The following is a 20,926-nucleotide window of genomic DNA, read 5'->3' as shown; positions in this document are numbered from 1 at the left end:
CGCCCCTTATAAACCTTCGGACTGTCATCGCATTATTCTGTTAAGTGTATGAGCGCACACGTTACGTCGCTGTTGGCTCGTCCCTTCGTCGCATTGTTGCCTGTTCACATCGCCCGCCACACGTCCTCGTTGCATGCCCGCATCCGCTGTTCCATTCGTTCGTCCGTCGCATGGCGGGATGCCCACCCGACTCGCCCGCTATACAAACTTCCGCCCGCTGTTTTGTTTCGTTCTTCTGTCACATGACGGGACGCCCACCCGGCTTGCCCGCTATACAAACTTCCGCCCGTATGTACTGTCGCGCCTCATCGAACTCTGCCCGCGCCCTTCACACAGTTGTGTGTCATCGCCCGGTCGTCTCGTCCTTCGGCGTGGGTCGCCCATGGGTCGCCCGCCCTTCGTGTGCGGTGCGCCCTTGGATCGCCCAACCAATATGTCGCCCGGTCCTTCGTTTGTCTACCCGAACTTGTCCCGTGCGTTTGTTTGCTCAGTCGGGTGACCGCACCTGCGTACCAAGCCTCGCCCAACCGCTGTCCGCCAACCGCCCGTCGGGTCACCGTGCACGAGTCGACCTGCCCGTTTTGCCCGCGGGTCAAGCCTCCGCCGTGTGAAGTGTGGAGCGCGCCCTGCCCAAAACGCCAGGGCGTTACAGCTGGATCTGAGCATCTCGTACACCTCCTTCATGAATTTCTGGCCTTCGGCTACATCGTGCGAAGGATGGTCATCGTTGGCGGGGAAGAGCTTGGAATCCATGTAGCGCTGCTCCACAACTACATAATTGGGCAACTTCCCATTCCTGGCATGGGCCTTGAATTGAGCCGAGTAGGAGTGGAAATCACCAATATACTTGAGTTTTCTGAGATTTCTGTAGAACAGAGTGGTCGGGACCTTCTGGTAATAAATCCCGAACGAGAAACCCGACTCGACTATTGATTCAAAGACGGTTTTCTGTCCGTATCCGTTGGCCAACAGCTTGGGGATATTGCTGGTGGCTCCATGGGAAGTTGTAGAATGAACGTAGAGTCTGTTGGATTGAGTCAAGGCTGGTACCGAAGAAAACCACCGATCGAACACTGCGAACTCACTTACGAGAGTGTTATATACGGGAACAACCTCGGGTCTGAAGCCATTCATGACAATCTGAGACATGTTGGGAGCCCCCAAGGAAGTTGCCTGCTGGCGAATCTGTTCATGGGTGCAGGATCTCTGTAGGTGTTCTCGGAGCCAAAAATCTGTTCTCGTATGGCCTGAAATGAGTGCCCCTGATCCGGATCCACATACTCTGCCTCGTCTTTGAAGAAAAGATTCGTAGAATTGGGATCAGTGGTGGATATGGGATTCGACTCCTGGCCTGTAACCCCATCGATTTGTGGATTCAGCGGCTTCATTCACGGCCAAATTCAAAATAATGTGGGCGGGCATCGATTTGTGGATTGAGTCGCTTCATCCATGGCCAAATTCAAATAATGTGGGTGGGAAAATTTCAAAACTTATTGGGAAAATTCAAATCTGGGTAGTGGTTTAAATTAATTCAATTCACATGTATCATGCGCATGGGGATGATGCATCTAGCATTAGCATAAGTCATGGATCAGTTCACATGTATCATGCACATGGGGATGAGGCATCTGGCATTGGCATAAGTCATGGATGGATGATTTACAAAGACATCAACCCAATCCCCGGAAAGCCCGGAAAGTATTTGCCGGAGAAATTATATCCACGAATTGACAGTCAAAACTGATGTCACAGTCCTTCTCCAAAAGCGTCCTTAGAGGGTGTATTAATGGGGCTATAGAGGTGGCAATAGGCCTTGCCACCGCATGTTGTCATCTTGTGGGAAGACTTCAGTTAACCGAGTCAATATCTATCCCCACAAAACCAAATTTTGATCTTGGATTCAACTCCCAGAGGTGCGCGATAAGAATATAAATCAAGGATCCCCCATCCTCTAGAGTGCAAACACAGACAGCAACAATGGTGTCAGCTGCTGGAGCTCTAGATTCCTGAGGGTGGGAAAGGGCAAGAGGCCATGGATATGGATAGTTCGAAGCCAACGAAGAAGATTCCCAGAAACAGGTTTGTGATTGCATATGCAGTTTTGGCCTCCACCATCTCAATTCTGTTCGGCTATGGTATGTTTGGAGTACTTGATTGGAATAGACGACCGATCAGATGGTCTGGATATGACAAGTTTGGCAACTTTTACAGTATTTATTGTGTGTATATAACTGTCAATATTTATTTCATCAGGCTCTTTGCATTTTTATTCTGTGCATACTGAACTTATTTCGGCAGTTTACTTCTGTTGTTGCTGTACTTGTCCCATAAGAGTTTTTCCTGCTCTGTTTGTTCTGGTTCATATATAGTACATACTTTCGATGCTCATTTCTTCAGCCTTCTTTGTATATATTCTATGTATACTGTCAATACTCATTTCTTAAGCCTTATTTTGTCTTTTATGTACGTATACCGTTAATACTCATTTTAATATTCCCAGTTTGGTAGTTTTCCTTTATATTTCTTCTGTGCATTAAGTATGTTTTGGAAAAAAAAAATTATGATTTAGTTTTCAAATAAGCATGCGATAATTATTATTGAACATTATTTGAGAATATATGCTGGCTCATCACTTTTATTCAAGGAAAACCATTCTACCTGTAATTACCAGCTAAGAGAGTCTATAAAGAGAAAAGCAAAAAAGACTGTCAAATACCTCTAAATCTTCAGCAGTCAGGGCTGCTAAATACCTCTCAACAGTTAACATATTTTCTTGAGTCTAAATTTTTTTTGTTAACGACTCCACCTGTAATTACCAACTAAGAGTCTATCAGGAGAAAAGTTGTCAAGACTGTCAAATACCTCTAAATCTTCAGCAGTCAGGGCTGCCAAATACCTCTAAATCTTCAGCAGTTAACATATTTTCTTGAGTCTAAATTTTTTTTGTTAATTTTTTTCATAAATATATTTACGATTTTTTCGAATTCGAATAAGTGGTTGGCAAGGTTACTACTGTAACGGCTTAGATTCAAAGTTGATGCAAAGCCCTTTGTGTGTAGAGAAAATGTGAATTTCAACTGTTTCCATGCTTTCAGCTAGACCATTTTCTTTTGTATTTCTCCCGTGTATATTGTTCCTACTTTTTTATTTTTCACACGTTTTTGAATTTAGGATGGATGGAGGCAAGGGCGTTGCCATAGAAACAAATTAGGATTAAAGCTGGCGTAGAGTCGTTTTAGGTTTAAAGCTGGTGTATAGTCGTTTTTAAGAAAATATATTATGAGTTACTGTGATCGATTTTTCCGAGTTCAATAAACTTTAACATATTATCCAGGGTAAAGGGTAAAGGTTAACAGCCAAGAGAATAAAGGTTAATAGTTAAGAGTGTGAGTTTGTATGAAGTAGTCGGTGCAGAAGAGTCCGGCATAGTTAGAGTATGCATAATTTCATATTTACTAAATTTGGTATTTATATATTTGTAACTGGGTCATTGTAATAAAAAACAAGAAAAAACTAGCCCAGTAAGTAGATGTATGTGAATGAATCAAGTATGGGAGAATCAAGAGTGATTAAGCAGCAGCTAACCATTTTGTGTTTATTTGTTCTTTCCTCCTCTGGCTTTCCAACCGGCATGAAACTCGTCTTTTTCTTTCAACATTTTTTTGGATGATCAATTTGCATTTCTGAACTATACTAAATATAATTACTTCTTGATATTCTCAGTTGGAATGGGGCCTGTTAACTGGGTGCTGGGAGCCAAGATTTTCCCTCTTAGACTCCGGGCCAAGGCGGCCAGCCTTGGGGTGTCCGTTGAACGAGGCATGAGTGGGGTGGTCTCAAAGACATTTCTCAGCATTTCCAAAGCAATGACTGTGCGTAGAATGTTCTACCTCTTGTTAGCTGTTTCGCCTCTCTGTTTAATCTTCTTATACTTCTGTGTACCGGTATCTTTCCGCGTGAAACCTCAGGAATATTTAGACAAAATGGCAACAGATCCGTCAGAGCTTGAGCCTGGTAACAGGAGGGGTATTCCAGTGAAAGCAGAAACAGAAGGGGTATTAACAGGAGGGGCAGTAACAGTAACAGGAGGGGCAGTAAATGTAACAGTAGTGGCAGTAAATGCAACAGGAGGGGCAGTAAATGCAATAGGAGGGACAGTAACAGGAGGGGCAGTAAATGTAACAGCAGGGGCAGTAACAGTAACGGCAGGGGCAGTAAATGCAACAGGAGCGGCAGTAACAAGATGGCTAGTAACAGGAGGGGTATTAACAGGAGGGGCGGTAACAGGAGGGGCAGTAAAAGGAGGGGCAGGAGAGGCAGTAACAGGAAGGGAAGTAAGAGGAACGGTAGTAATAGGAGGTGTATTAACAGGAGGGGCAGTAACAGGAGGGGCAGTAAATGTAACAGGAGGGGCACAGGAGGGGCAGTAACAAGAGGGGTATTCCAGTGAAAGCAGAAACAGTCGTATCATGAACGTATTTGTTGGAATTTAATTCCAACTGCAACAATGAACAGCTGTACATGAATCTGATTTGCAGTAAATGTTAAAGGTGTTCGGTGCAGCCAAGTCGCCTTTGATATTTTTGCACATAAATATGCATTAAAGTTTCAGCTGATTTCCCCTGCAGACAGCCGACTTGATTTTGATAAAGGCATCACCGCCTTGCTGCAATAAATTCTGAGATAAACATTAGAAGATATTTTGTAATAGTTTATTGTTTTAATCAGATATTTTTCAGCATATAAATACCGCACAGCAGTTCTGTTTTTAAGGTTAGAGAGAAGAAGCAGCAGCTACAGCAGTAGAGTGATACACAGCAGAGAAGAGCACGCAGCAGCGTGAAGATAAATTCTTCCAGAAAGGCACGGCAGTGCACAGCAGTGTAAACGCAACAGTGTAGCAGAGAGCGGAAAGGCAAAAATGCACAGCAGTGCAGATTTGTATGTAATTTGTTTTATGTTTGTTTACTAAGAGAGAATACAGATCTTATTTGTGTAAAACAGCAGCGTTTTTTAAGCACAATCTCTTATGAAATTCCTGTAACAGTTAGTTTACTTTTAATAAACGCAAGTTATTTTTCCTGTTGCTGTTACACCGTCACCGTTGCTGAAACACGACGATCAGCGTTGCTGAAACAGCTCGTAACTCAAAATACTTGACGTCAAAATTTTTACGTTGCTGAAACACCGTTGCTGAAACACCTGTTTCAGCAACTGAAAAAAAACTGTGTTGCTGAAACACCGTTGCTGAAACACCTGTTTCAGCAACTCAACAAAAAAACTGTGTCGCTGAAACACAGTTTCCAGCAAGTGAATTTTTCTGTTTTTCTGTGTAAAAACAGAGTGCGATTTTTGTCTGTTTGTTATGGGATTTATCAGAAAATTCCAACATGGTATCAGAGCTAGTCTAGGCACTCAGTGAGTCAAAAACAGAGATTGTTTTTCACTGTAGGAGCTGTAAGAAGTTTGTTGAGCAGATTTTTCAGCAGAGAAAGTTTTTGCTTGTTTTTTAAAAATACAGTCAGTATCTTTTCTTTACCAGTACAGGTTAAGATGGCAGATACTAGAACAGGTTTGACAAATCCCCAACTGCCTCAATTTAATGGAAAAAATTACAGTTATTGGTCCATAACAATGAAAGCATTGTTTGCTTCTCAAGGAGTATGGGAGCTGGTTGAAACAGGTTATGCTGAACCTGCAGATGCAACAGCACTGGCTGCTTTGACAGCAGCAGAAAGAGACCAATTGAAGGGTGACAGAAAGAAGGATGCCAAAGCCCTCTTTTTCCTCTTCCAATCAGTACATGAAAGTGTTTTTCCGCGGATTGCAGCAGCAAAAAAGTCCAAAGAGGCATGGGATATTCTCCAAACTGTCTATCAAGGCATGGAGAAGGTGAAGACTGTAAAGTTGCAGATGTTGAGGAGAGACTTTGAAAATCTCAGCATGAAGGAATCTGATACAATAGATTCATTCTTCACTCAGGTTATTGGCTTGATAACCCAGATAAGGTCTCATGGTGAGATTCTTGAAGATAGAAGGATTGTAGAGAAAATCTTGAGATGTTTACCCTCAAGGTTTGAATCTATTGTGGTGGCAATAGAAGAAACAAAAGATCTCTCACAGTTCACGGTAGATGAGCTGAGTGCTTCTCTGTTGTCTCATGAACACAGACTGAGTAGAGGAACAGATTCCTCTTTTGAGCAAGCATTCAAGACTCAGATGTCTTTTGGCCAAAGAAGAGGTAGAGGCAGAGCAAATTACAGAGGTCGTGGAAGAAGCCAAAACAGAGGCAGAAATTACCCTGCTAGCACAAGCGGAAGGAGCTGCAATCAGAACCAAGCTGAAGGTTCAAGCAAACAGCAAGCTCATGGACAAAGGTATGACAAATCCCAAGTCCAATGTCATTATTGTAAAAAATTTGGACACTATGCCAATGAATGCAAGAAAAAACAAAATGACATGAACAATAGGCAGAATGTTAATTTTGCAAATGAAGAAGATAAGAACCCAAAGAATGTGCTGTTAACATGTAACATAGCACAAGACAAACAAGATGATTTTTGGTTCTTAGACTCAGGTTGTAGTAATCACATGACTGGAAATATTGCAATGTTTGCCAATCTGGATGAAAATGTGAAATCTGAGGTAACAACAGGGACTGATGATAAGATAACTGTCAAAGGTAAGGGCAGTGTCAATATTCGAGCAAAAAATGGAGAACATATGACTGTGCAAGCTGTATACTATGTACCTGGTCTGAAATGTAATCTTTTGAGCATTAGACAGCTCATGAACAAAGGTTACAACGTGTTCTTCAAAGATGATTTGTGTACTATCAGAGACATACCTCCAAGTAAAAAGATCATTGCACAGGTGCAAATGACCAGCAATAGAATGTTTCCTCTCAAACTCAGGGCAGATTTGAAGGAAGGCAGAACTATTGCGGCTGTAACACAAGAAGTCTTTCAAGAACAGGTGAAAGATGTGAATTGGTTGTGGCATTTGAGATTTGGACATCTCAATTTCGGAGGCTTGAATCTGTTGCACAGAAAGGGCATGGTAAAGGGATTGCCATTGATTGAGAAACCGGACAGCCTTTGTGAAGGCTGCATCTTGGGCAAGCAACATAAAGAAAGCTTTCCAGCAGGAAAGAGTATAAGGGCAAAAGCACCCTTGGAAATAGTTCACTCTGATGTGTGTGGACCGATGCAAATACCATCATTTGCTGGAAATAGATATGTTTTAACTTTTATTGATGATTACACCAGAAAGACATGGGTGTATATGCTGAAACAGAAGAGTGAAGTGTTTGAGAAATTCCGCCACTTCAAAACTCTTGTTGAAAAGCAGAGTGGGCATTATATCAAAGTGCTCAGAACAGATAGAGGAGGAGAGTACATCTCCCAAGAATTTCTGCGTTTTTGCAGAGAAAATGGCATACAAAAGCAGTTCACAGCAAGGTATACACCTAAGCAAAACGGTGTTGCTGAAAGAAAGAATAGGATCATTCTTGACATGGTCAGAAGTATGCTGAAGGCAAAACATTTGCCGTATGAGTATTGGGCAGAAGCTGTTACTTGCGCAGTTTACATCTTGAATAGATGCCCAACTAAAGCTGTTATGAACAGAATACCAGAAGAGGCATGGAGTGGTCAAAAGCAAACTGTCACTCACATGAGAGTATTCGGTTGTGTGGCATATGCACATATACCGGATCAGCTAAGGAAAAAGCTTGATAGTAAGGGGGAGAAGTGTGTCTTTATTGGCTATTGTGATGAGTCAAAGGCATACAAACTCTATAATCCATCCACCAAGAAGTTAATAGTAAGCAGAGATGTGCAGTTCATTGAAGATGAAGCTTGGGATGGAAGCTTGGATAAAACAGTGAATGTGAAGACAATAGTGTCTCATGAAGAAGAAGAGGAAGGGACAGCAGCAAATAATCCTTCCTTGGTGGCTCCTCCTACACCACAGCAAGTACAACAAACCACACCACAAGCTGGAATCCGAACAGCCTTGAGAAGTCAAGGAAGAACAGTTGCTGTTACACCACAAACAGCAACTGCTGAAACAGCAACTGCTGAAACAGCAACTGCTGAAACAGCACAGGGATCAAATACACCCTCAAGTTCGGATGGAACTCCAAGCACACCAAGAAGACCAAGATTCAGAAATCTGAGTGAGATTTATGAACAAGGAGAGGTAAGTAACAATACCGGTCTGAATTCATTATTCGCTTTGTATTGTCATATTGATGACCCAATCCATTTTGAAGATGCTGTAAATGAAGATAAATGGATTGAAGCAATGAATGAAGAAATTGGTGCAATTGAGAAGAGTAAAACATGGGAGTTAGTGGATCTCCCTAAAGGCAAAGATGCCATTGGAGTTAAGTGGGTTTATAAGACCAAGAGTAATGCCGAAGGTAAGATTGACAGGCACAAAGCAAGGCTTGTTGTGAAAGGCTACAAGCAGCAACAAGGCATAGACTATGATGAAACCTTTGCACCAGTAGCAAGGATGGAAACAGTGAGAACAGTGTTGTCTATTGCAGCACAACACAAATGGAAGATTTATCAGATGGATGTTAAATCTGCATTCCTGAATGGAGTGTTAAAAGAAGAGGTTTATGTTGATCAACCTCCGGGCTATGAAGTTGAAGGACAAGAGCATAAAGTTTGTAAACTGAAGAAGGCTCTTTATGGGCTGAAGCAAGCTCCAAGAGCATGGTACAGCAGAATTGATGCTTATCTGATTGAGAATGGGTTTGCTAAGTGTGATGGTGAACCCACACTCTACATAAAGCAGAATGACGGTAAGATTATTATTGTTGTTTTATATGTAGATGATCTGATTTTTACTAGCAATGATGCTTCTCTCATTGCTGATTTTAAAGCAGTCATGAAGAGTGAATTTGAAATGACTGACTTAGGCTTCTTAAGATATTTTCTTGGAATTGAAGTAGACCAAAGTGAAAATGGTGTTTTCATTTCTCAAGATAAATATGTAGAAGCTGTTTTGAAGAGATTTAACATGCAGAACAACAAGGCTGCTGTGACTCCAACAGTAGTGGGGGTGAAATTAACCAAAGAAGACAGCAGCAAATATTTTGATCCAAAATTGTACAAGAGCATAGTTGGCAGCCTTATGTACTTGACTACAACTAGACCGGACATTATGCACGCTGTGAGTTTAATCTCCAGATTTATGGAAAGACCGAAAGAGACTCATTGGCAGGCAGCCAAGAGAATTCTAAGGTATGTGAATGGAACGAAGGGGTTTGGTATTTTATACTCCTCTTCTGAAAGTTTCATGTTGACAGGTTACACTGACAGTGACTGGGCTGGAAGTGTTGATGATAGGAAAAGCACATCGGGATATGTGTTTCATATGGGATCGGGAGCCATCTCATGGGCTTCCAAGAAGCAACCAGTTGTGGCTTTATCAACAGCAGAGGCAGAGTATGTGGCAGCAACAGCAGCAGCATGCCAAGCAGTATGGCTGAGAAGAGTTCTCAAAGATTTGTGTCATGAACAAGAAAATGGCACAACCATTTACTGTGACAATAGCTCAGCAATAGCATTGTCTAAAAACTCTGTTTTTCATAAAAGAACAAAGCACATAGACACCAAATATCACTTCATACGTGAATTGGTTAACAATGGTGAGATTGTTTTGCAGCACTGCAGAACAGAGGATCAGCTTGCAGACATCTTGACAAAACCATTAGCAAAGAAAGGTTTTGATCATTTCAGAAAATGTCTGGGTATGCAGCAGTTGAAATTAAGGGGGAGTGTTGGAATTTAATTCCAACTGCAACAATGAACAGCTGTACATGAATCTGATTTGCAGTAAATGTTAAAGGTGTTCGGTGCAGCCAAGTCGCCTTTGATATTTTTGCACATAAATATGCATTAAAGTTTCAGCTGATTTCCCCTGCAGACAGCCGACTTGATTTTGATAAAGGCATCACCGCCTTGCTGCAATAAATTCTGAGATAAACATTAGAAGATATTTTGTAATAGTTTATTGTTTTAATCAGATATTTTTCAGCATATAAATACCGCACAGCAGTTCTGTTTTTAAGGTTAGAGAGAAGAAGCAGCAGCTACAGCAGTAGAGTGATACACAGCAGAGAAGAGCACGCAGCAGCGTGAAGATAAATTCTTCCAGAAAGGCACGGCAGTGCACAGCAGTGTAAACGCAACAGTGTAGCAGAGAGCGGAAAGGCAAAAATGCACAGCAGTGCAGATTTGTATGTAATTTGTTTTATGTTTGTTTACTAAGAGAGAATACAGATCTTATTTGTGTAAAACAACAGCGTTTTTTAAGCACAATCTCTTATGAAATTCCTGTAACAGTTAGTTTACTTTTAATAAACGCAAGTTATTTTTCCTGTTGCTGTTACACCGTCACCGTTGCTGAAACACGACGATCAGCGTTGCTGAAACAGCTCGTAACTCAAAATACTTGACATCAAAATTTTTACGTTGCTGAAACACCGTTGCTGAAACACCTGTTTCAGCAACTGAAAAAAAACTGTGTTGCTGAAACACCGTTGCTGAAACACCTGTTTCAGCAACTGAACAAAAAAACTGTGTTGCTGAAACACAGTTTCCAGCAAGTGAATTTTTCTGTTTTTCTGTGTAAAAACAGAGTGCGATTTTTGTCTGTTTGTTATGGGATTTATCAGAAAATTCCAACAGTATTCTACTGAAAACTACGATATATTTTATATGACCCTGGTATGTCCGAAGCTGCAGGATAAAGAAAAGGGAAAATAGTTTGTCATATGTAGTCCATAGGGTTCGTGTATGTTTAAGTGCAAGTTGATGTAATGCATATTGTCGTTACTTACTTTTTTTCTTGATTGTTTTGAATTTATTATGGGTGGTCGTACGATTCGAATTCAGTCTCAACCACAGCTGAAAAAAGTTAAACGCTAACCACTTCTATCAATGTATACGAAGAGCCACGTTTAAATTAGTGTAAACCCATGTTTTATGATTGGTAAAAAATCTACGAGATCTACATTTATGATTTTTCAAGAAGAACCATGTTTAAAGAAGAGCCATGTTTAAATTAGTGCAAACCCATTTCTTCTTTTTTTTTTGATGATTTGTCAAAAATCCCCAATTTGGAGGACTCAATTCGATGTACTTCATCGGATTTGGGCTGAGATCACAGCCCGGCCAGCCATGTTTAAATTAGAGTAAACCCATCTTTTTTATGGTTTGTCAAAAATCTACGAAGTCTACATTTACGACGTGATTCGCCCCTTTAGCCGCAGCTTTCCGGGTCCGCAAGCCCAACTAATTCTCATAAATAATCGAATATATAAGGAAAGGGAGCGTTACCATGTCTTGCTTAAGGCTTTCACTTACTCAATGGAACCTACACTATGGACTACCAGCAGTACAACTAAGCTTGATTAACAAGGCTAGACAAGAGTTAGACGTGTTGATAGACAGAGTTTGGCTGGGGCATAGAGACTAACCTAGAAGAAGCTTAAGTAGGGTGGATTCTAATAGTCTCTGTTGTTCCAACTAAGAAATTTAAATCAATCTAAAGATTCTTAATCTAAATCTAAATAGTCTCTCTAAAAAGATTACGTTTATGATACAGTGATAAGAAGTTAAGTTACGACACCCCTTTTACTTGAGGATTCAGACGCCCACAGGCCAAAGGTGCTCGGAATTAGGAAACTCTAAAGAAGAGCCATCTTTGAATTAGTCTAAACCCACTTTTTTAATGATTTGTCAGAAATCCCCACTCTCATGGGCTCAAACCAGTGTACTTAATCCAATTTAGGGCTCAATCCAATGTACTTCATCCCACTTGGGCTGAGATGACAACCAAGCGAACCAAAAGTAAATAGATTAAGATATTAAAAAAGTTAAAGGCAACGCATGTTAAGAATTTTTATGTCTTTTTTTAATTTCAGGGGTGGCTGTTAAATTTACACTTTTGTAATTAGTTATTATAATACGTAGATATTGTTATAATAATATTAAATAAAGTTCTATTAAAATGATAAAATTATTTTAATTAAAAAATATATTAAAATATATAAATAAACAATAAGATATAAATAAATTTATTTGCATATATATTATTTAAACTTATATGTATTTCAGATTTATGATATTTATGTTAAGTTTCTTTAAATTTATTTCATGGTGGTTGAAGAAATTTGTCTCTTCCTATATTTATAACATTGTTTTCTAATTTATGCATTGTGAGATTGGTGTCTTGAAAGATTAAGAAATTAATGATAGTAGTTATTTTTAAGGTTGTTTTCTAATTTATGCATTGTCAAGTAGGTGTCTTCAAAGATTGAGAAATTAATGATGTTAGAATATGGATAAATTTTATTCATAACAAAATAATTATACCATAAAAATTCAATCATTAAAGGAAAAAAGAGAAAAGTTAATTTTTTCTTATTATTACTATTCTTTTCAAAGATAGTTGGAAATATCTCTCATTAAAAACATAATTGTAATTTAAACAAAACAAATTACACTTATTCATCACTATTAAAACATTAACGGGAATTATATGTGCAAATTTTTCCTAATTTTTATAATTTAATTCTTTATTAATAATAAATATAACAATTATGTAGTATTATTCAAAATAAAGTTAATTAATTGTTGTTATTGATAAAAAATCATAACCTATTAAGTACCAAACATCAAAATTTGACTTTTATAGTTATTTAATAGATATATATTTAAAAAAAATATAAAATAATTTAAATTTTAAAATACTATAATATATATATACATATATATTATTTATTTTTTTATTTAATTTATTTTTAATTTTTAAATATAGTTTAATATAACGTTATATTGTGAAAATATTTTTTCCATTATAAAATATTTTGTTATTTTCATTGTAAATGTTTACCGAATTTTAAGTCAATTTTGTTATATTACAAAATAAGAAAATAAACGCATGAATAATGTTAATAAAAAGAAAATATTTTTTTCTCATAAAATATTTTGTTACTTTCATTATAAATGTTTACTGAATTTTAAGTCAATTTTGTTATATTACAAAATAAAAAAATAAACACATTAATAATATTAATAAAAATAAAAATAATATCATTTACAATCATTATTAAAAGGTTTCACCTGAAATATATTATTTAAAATACCCCTTAATCAATATTTAAAAAGAAATACTATTCTAATTGAAATTTAAAATTTAAAATACCACTTAATCAATATTTAAAACGAAATACTATTCTAATTGAAATTTAAACTTTTATAGGAAAAAATCATAATATTTTCATCTCATATAAAACGTTTTTCTTCATTTTTATTTGATATTAATTTTGAAAATATACAAACTTGAGTGTGTACTGCATTGTATTTATCTTAATCCACGGTTCTATGTATATAATAATTATAATAAAGAGCACCGCAATATTTATCAAAAATTGACTTACGGCTTAAAGTTCGTTGTTTTCCTGACCCTTGAACCTATTACTGTATACTTGCAAAATTCAGCGATCCAGTGGGAAGCGACCTCTGAGAAATCTATCTTTCTGAGTGAAAACAATGTTGAAATTAGCATTATGCCCATTTTAATATTGTTGATTTCATTTCTCTTTTGTGAGAAACTGCTTCCGAAAGCATGGAGCACGACCCAATTAAGTAAGCCAAACATGGGTTCCCAGCCGGATGGGGTGCTAGCCAGGTGAGGGCGTATGGCAACCGTCTCACTATGTACTACTAGTGGCGGGCGACGCTCTCTAGAGACATCAGCTTACTGTAGAAAATGGGCAACACTGCAGATAAATTCACTTCATCTCCATGCTTGTTCGTTCTATTTGATTGTTTCCTTTTGGAACAAGTTTTTCTCTCTGGTTTCTGATCAACCGGCTAAGTTTCTTTCCAGTCTTGTCTTTTATTGCTTTTCCATTTTCGTTTCTGACTACATAGTCTTCCCCTGCCCGACCATTCTCGCCCTCTCCTCCTTCCTGGCTCTATTGAACCTTTATGACTAGTGTCTAGATGTAAAGCCTTGTCCTTCTCCTTCTCCTGGTAACTCAAGTACTCTCCTTGTGACCTGCTTTCTCGACCCCCAATGACTCCATTAACCAGTGTCCACTCACTTAGCCCTATTCCCACAGCTGCCCCCCCCACCGACTCCATTATCCAGTGCCCACTCACTTAGCTCTATTGCCCAAATCCACGACTTCAACTTTTGTTTCTTACATTACCTCTTGCATCTTGCTCTTAGTTTGGTTCTTGGGTTCGCGGGTGCAAAACAACTGTAACATGCCTAAAGCTGATACAGTGTTGCAAGGATCAAGTTGGCTCTTAGTGTTGCATGTTCCAGGGATCAAGTTGGCTCAAGAGCCCAGCAGAGGGTGGAATTCTCAGTGAGGCTCTTCTGCTCTCATACACCCCAATCCATTCAAGACGAAATTGTGGAGGATGAACACGAAAATACAAGGGAACGTGGCTGATTAACTGAGACTGAGGTGGCGAATGAAATTGTTGATTGGAGCTAGATTGATTCTAGATGTTTGCCACAGCTACGATGGTTTTAGTCAATCTATGTATACAGTGGATGGTGGATATCTATTGGCACTTAAAATGCTGTTCTGTTCGGGAAACTTCTGCTGGACGGTAATGAAGTCGAGGAGATCCTCTTATGTTAGATGAACTCCAACTCTATGTTAGGTGAATGCAAGGAATTGAAGCTCATTTGAGCCTCCTCGGTTCTAGGCTGCTGGCCGGGAAGAAACAGAGAGCTATTTGCAAGAGGAATCAGAGTCCCCGATGATGATTTTTATTTACTTTCCTTTTATTTAATTTAAAAGTGGCTTTTTTAGTTTTCAGTTTATTGTTGCAATAGCAGGCTATATCCCTCAAACGAAAATTTAGATAATTTTGATTTCATGTTAAATTTTGGATGCTGAAAAGCTCTGGTTTTTTCAGACTTCTGATTTCTCATTTCAGTGAAAGACCTTGTATTCTTCAATTAAGAAATAGTATGTTTTCCTGTTAGAATTTAAGAAATTAAGTGGAAAAGATCTGCCTACTCCCAAAAAAAATTTAAATGTGTTAACTGTGGAGAGATCAATCTCCAAAGTAACATTGCGGTCCGACACAGCCCAACTTCATCCAAATGTATTAATTCCGGAGAGATGAAACTCGACATACCAAGTAACTTAAATGAGATGTATTAACTGTGCACAGGAAGTAGCTGTGCGGGTAAATTTACAGACCAACCGACTTAATCTAGATGTATTAAGTGTGGAGACATCCAAAATACCTTAAAAACATATCAATAAAAAAATGTTAAAAACATCGTGTAGATTCTTGGCTGGATGCATGATGAGATAAATAGAAACTATGAAGATTCCAATTTAGTGATGCAACTTGGCTACTCATCCTTTCCTTCTCAAATCACGGGAGTGAATATTGGTGGAAAGGGAATATATATTATTCAGCTTTTGAAGCTGTCACTCTTGATTTCTATTCACTAGGGATCAAATCGAGAACCCTTTATCTCGCAAAAACTAAAAAGTACAATATAAAAATATTAAATTCCCCCGCGAGAAATCAGTGGACTGACGAAAAAATCAAAGACTACCACGTTGCTTTGGAGATTGCAAATATAAAATATATTATCTTAAATCATCCCTGCAAAAAGATGCCATAGAGTGACGAATAGAATTGTTTTATAATATTTTAGATAAATTTAGGTGTCAAAGTTGGTAATGGAATATGGTAACGAGTGAAGTTATATTATTGTTTTATAATATTTTAGATAAATTTAGGTGTCAAAGTTGGTAATGGAATATGGTAACGAATGAAGTTATATATATTAAATTATTAATAGGTTTGTTATAATATTATAGGTAAATATTATGAATTATTAATATTATTTGATATTTGTTTATTTCATATTTTTTAATTCATGAATTTAATTGAAAGAGAAAAAATTATAATTATTTATTTTGAAAAAAAAATGTCATTTTTTGATCTGTGTATATATTAAGAAAATTTTAGAATATGTTGTGGAGGTTAAGTTTCTACCATCTACTTAATAATTTCCTACAAATAAATTAAAATTCTAGAAGCCCTATTCCAAAATACACATGTTTATAGGCTTAACCAACCTAGATCCATCTTAACTCCATATATCCCAATCATTGAGAGGAATCAAATATCTCAGAAGCAAAGACGAAGGAAATGTTTACACCTTGGAGATATTTGACTAGTCTTGGGGCTTTTTAGATCTAGATCTAAGATGAATCTATGTTGGTTTGTTTTTCCAGTTAATTTACACTTAACAATATAAAGTAATTACTTTCTAAATTTCTATTTTGTAGGATGGTTCTATGTTGGTTCTTATTAAAATTGTTTATATTTATATAGATTTCATATCTCAATAATATTCTTGTATTTCTTTTACATGTTTTTTTTAATAATTTAAATTTTAATGTGGTATGTATAGCATTTGATATATAGGGAAATATATAACTAGAAATTGCACTAGATGTTGCAAAGGAAATGCCTTAAGATGATAGGATGTAAGGCCAATTTATGCTTCTTTGGCAATTGTTGAAAGATAGAAAAATATCAACAAAAGGCAAGGACCATGCTACAATGCAATCTTATTGCAATAATGCTTCCTTGAGCCTTACAAATCATGATGCCTATATTCAAGTTAAATACCTTGTCTAATTATACCAACGTGAATGCCTCATAAATAAAGAAATAGATTTTGTCTCAGCTCATCTACATGACCTATGCCCTTGACATTTAATCAGTTATGACAACTGCTCTTATCGGATGAGCAAAAAAATAAGCTATATGACAAAGAAGAAAGTTGTAAACATTCCTTTGTGTTAAAGAGCAAGGGGGAATGAACACAAAGTTTTGGCCACCAAAGAGACAAGAGACTATGTCAAATAGATCACAACTTCAAATAATAAAGAAGAGGAAACTTCAGCCCTGGTATTGAATGCAAGTTCTATTATTGTGGAAAACTTGCTCATTATCAAAAGAATTGTAGAAATGAAGTATGAATCTTCTCATGAAAAAGTTTGAAGAGAAGAGAGATCTTAGATTCTCTATTACCTCACTATTGACCAAAAATATGCTAAGGAGATATTACATAGACCACATGACATGAGAAAATGAGTTGTTTGTGTAATTGAATGATGATAAAAGTCGCCAAGCGACAATTGCTTCAAGAGATAATAAGGAACACATGGTCAAAGGAAAAGGAGCAATCACAATGATAGTGCATGATGGAGGTGTTAAAGATGTGGAGTATGTATATACTGGGCCTAAAGAAGAAACCATAGACAACAAATGCTAAAGCATCATTCTAATATAAAATATGATTGAAAGGGTTTCAAGAGGAAAAAATACAAACCAGTTGCAAAAGTTGTTGAAGGAGATCTTGACAAATATACAGTTACAACAATAAGAAAACAAGCATTGGTTGCTGGAAACGGCTCCACAAATAAACTATGGCATCAAATCTATGGATATCTTAGGTCAAGAATATGGATCATTTAAAGAAATTTAATATGGTTCATGTTTTTCGTCTAATTCAACATGAGTTATTGTAAATTTTTCATTTTAGACAAGAAACAAAGGGATACATTTGAAAAAAAATGTTAGATGAAGAAAAAAGATTCATGCCTTCTTTTTACCAAAGGTGAGTACTTTGATCATTGATGCTAGGAAATTTGCATTTATTTTGATGGTTGATGATGCAATCCCTAGTTTGAAAGGACCAACTTCTTTTGGTGTTGTTATTACTAATAATTTCTCCTTTGTGCAAAAGTTATCCTCAACAAGCACCACCAAGTTACGTTTGATATCCCCTGATTTACGAATTTTCGACACTTTTTTAATACAATACCCAAGCTTGTGAATTTGATACAAAGGCTTATGAATTGTTGAGTTACACTTGGTTTGGATATAAGCAATAGATGTACCAAGTCATCACCGTAACAATGAAAATAAGTCATCATTGTAACTCAGTCTTGTTGTCCTAGTTGGATTTCTTTTGTCTCTACATATATGTATTGTGTACATATGGATGGAAACATTTTTTTGTCCTAAGATTGCCTATACCATTGTTCAAGGATTATTTTTCAGAAGTCATTATAGTTTACTACTTTCAACTAGCATGTCCAAGCCTACAATAAATCCATCTAGATGGATGTGACTACCTAGAGAGAGCCTCATTTTCTCATGTAAGTTGTTTTTGGTGTTTTTCCTATATTATATTAAAATGATGCATTGTATGTTTTGCTTGATTGTATGCATCTATAAGGGGTCAACCTCGAATCCACTACAAAATAAATGTGTGGGGATAAAAGTAAACATTGAATGTGTTGCTTGTAATATCTCTTGTATATGTAAGCTTAATCATATGGTATATGTAATTTTAATCCTATGGTATATGTAATTTTAATCCTATGGTATATGTATGTTTTCACCAACATGAAATTTTATGGACAAATGAAAAATTGGTAGTTCTAAATTGGGCATATGTTGAGTAAGAATGACAATATGGGGATAAAATTAGTCCTTTTTCTTTTTATAGAAAAAAATTACATGGCAGAAGATTTTACCCCATCAGTTGTATGCACGATAAATTCATTTGTGTTGGTTAGTTGTCTGTATGTAATTTTAGGGAAAACGATAACACCAAATTCATTGATACAGAAATCTCCAAAGGCCCGGGCCATGGAAAGACTTGGGGAGTTTTAATTTGGTATCCATACTCTATGCACATGGGGTTCATCTTTTAGATCATGGAATCAGCCTTTGCACTATGTTATCCTTTCTGCCTCCCATGACATATAAAAGCTTTATCTCAACTACCCATAGATACATAACAAAACCTTTAACAGTTCATGATAGATCCTAAAGTTATAGGACAAAACTTGTCATTCTAAACTATGTTGCTGAAGCAACAAATATGGAGAGAATTATGGAAAATAAATAACACAATATAATAAGCAATACAATGTTCACACACTTAGCCCTATTTTGCCCACACCCAATCCATTATCTAGTGTCCACTAACTTAGCCCTATTGTCTAAATATGGGACTTCAACTTTTGTTTCTTACACTAACCCCTTTCATCTTGCTCTTCGTTTGGTTCTTGGGTTGGCGAGTACAAAGAAACTATTACATGCCTAATGATGATGCAGTGTTATCAATTGCAAGGATCAAGTTGGCTCAATAGCGCACCAGAGGGTGGAATTCTCAGTGATGCTCTTCTGCTCTCATACAACCCAATACATTTAACATGACATTGCGGGGATGAACACGAAAATATAAGGGAACGTTGTTGCTTAACTGAGACTGGGGTGGTGAATGAAATTGTTTATTAGGTCTAGATGTTGGCCACTATGGTGGTTTTGGTCAACATATCTATACAATGGATGGTGCATATTTATTCGCATTTAAAATGTTGTTTGGGGAAATTCTGGTTGATGATAATGAATTCAAGGAGATCCTCATTATGTTAGATGCACTTTAACTCTCTATAATTGATTGATGATGGGTGTTTTCAAGGCATTGAAGCCCATTTAGTCCTCCTTCTCATGTCTAGGTGGTTGGCCGGGAAGCAACAAAGAGTTATTTACAAGAGGAATCAGACTCCTCGATAATGATTTTTATTTACTTTCATTTTATTTAATTTTAAAGTTTCTTTTCTAGTTTTCATTTTATAGTTGCAATAGTTGGCTATATCCATCAAAAGAAAATTGGTATAATTTTTATTCTATGTTAAATTTTCGATGCTAAACAAGATTATGACTTCCCATTTCATGGAAAGACTTGGTAATCTTCAACAAAGAAATAGTTTGTTTTCCATTTAGAATTTAAGAAATTGAAAGAAAATTTTGCCTACTTCCATAAAAAACCAGCAACTTGGGTTTGGATCAGAGTGAAACTAACTTAATCTAGTTGTATTTATTGCTGCGAAACAAACCAAGAAGTGTATCAATGTGGTTGGGTTTTGATCACATGCCGAGTAACTTAATCTAAATGTATTAACTATGTAGAGATTGATCTCCAAAGTGTAACATTATGGTCCAACATAGCCCAACTTCATCCAAATGTATAAATTCTCGAGAGATCAAACTCAACATACCAAGTAACTTAATCAAGATGTATTAAATGTGGACTAGGAAATTGTTGTTGGAGTAAATTTATAGATGAACAAACTTAATCTAGATGTATTAAGTGGGGAGAGATCCAAAATACTTTAAATCATAGTTACCAAATTCAAATTCGGATTCAGATTCGATTCTATATGGAAAAAATGGACTATGTAAAATTCAATATGGAAAAAATGCGAGAATATTCATCTCAAAATTAGCATATAATTTATTTATTTATTTTCAAAAATTTTAAAAGTTAAAATTCATAATTGGAAAACCCTAGGGTTATTTTAAGTTACTTTCATTTATGTCACTTTCATTACTTAACACTTTAGAAATTGGGGCTTAGGGGAAGCCTAGTGAAACCTGTGTTATAAATATTTTAAAAAAGATATTTATATTATTTTGTTATGAGAAACATGGAATTCAATAGGACACACCGAAAACATAGTCCAACCTCGAGACAATTAGTAATAGTTACCCCTCTCTTCCTTGGAGATAACAGAGTATCTCAATGGGAAGAAGGGGGTTCTGCTTTTTATCTTTACTGAAAGGAAAAGAAAGGAATTTTGTGAATTTAGGCAAGACACTACCAAGGAGTGAACCTTGAGCTAGACTAGGGCTAGTGGATAAATTTGGTACAGACAAAGATCAACAAGTATTAGGTTGGACTGTAGTGTCTTGATCCTTATTATCTCACTCTAAATTAGCTATTTTTTTCTATTGTTCTAGAGTGGAAGCTTGGGGGGAGAAGT

The 20,926-nt window shown here is 36.8% G+C and overlaps 1 protein-coding gene and 1 pseudogene across 3 annotated transcripts; one reads left to right on the top strand and one right to left on the bottom strand.

Annotated features, from left to right (window-relative positions):
- Positions 1-456: 456 nt before the first annotated feature.
- Positions 457-1,684, bottom strand: LOC149155164 (non-specific phospholipase C2 pseudogene; annotated as a pseudogene).
- A 64-nt stretch (positions 1,685-1,748) lies between these two features.
- Positions 1,749-4,469, top strand: LOC149155163 (uncharacterized). 3 transcript variants are annotated; one of them, XM_089445122.1, is made up of 2 exons: positions 1,749-2,219; positions 3,724-4,469. In XM_089445122.1, the coding sequence occupies exons 1-2, from the start codon at positions 2,033-2,035 to the stop codon at positions 4,428-4,430; spliced, it is 894 nt and encodes a 297-aa protein (XP_089301248.1). In that variant the 5' UTR covers positions 1,749-2,032; the 3' UTR covers positions 4,431-4,469. The 3 variants fall into 3 exon arrangements, with proteins under 3 accessions (XP_089301248.1, XP_089301249.1, XP_089301250.1); XM_089445123.1 differs by having other exon boundaries at positions 1,765-2,135; positions 3,724-4,463; XM_089445124.1 differs by having other exon boundaries at positions 1,775-2,079; positions 3,724-4,458.
- Positions 4,470-20,926: the final 16,457 nt, after the last annotated feature.

This window comes from Pinus tabuliformis, chromosome 9 (assembly GCF_031772625.1).
Source record: "Pinus tabuliformis cultivar Carrire ecotype Pingquan chromosome 9, CPIR1, whole genome shotgun sequence".
In the NCBI taxonomy this organism is placed as follows: Eukaryota; Viridiplantae; Streptophyta; class Pinopsida; order Pinales; family Pinaceae; genus Pinus; species Pinus tabuliformis.
This window is presented reverse-complemented; position numbering and strand designations above follow the sequence as displayed.

Excerpts from the sequence above, each read along its gene's own strand:
- LOC149155163 (XM_089445122.1), top strand. The coding sequence starts at position 2,033 with ATGGATATGGATAGTTCGAAGCCAACGAAGAAGATTCCCAGAAACAGG. Across the intron at positions 2,220-3,723 it reads CAACTTTTACAGTATTTATT|TTGGAATGGGGCCTGTTAAC; the intron begins GTGTGTATATAA and ends TGATATTCTCAG.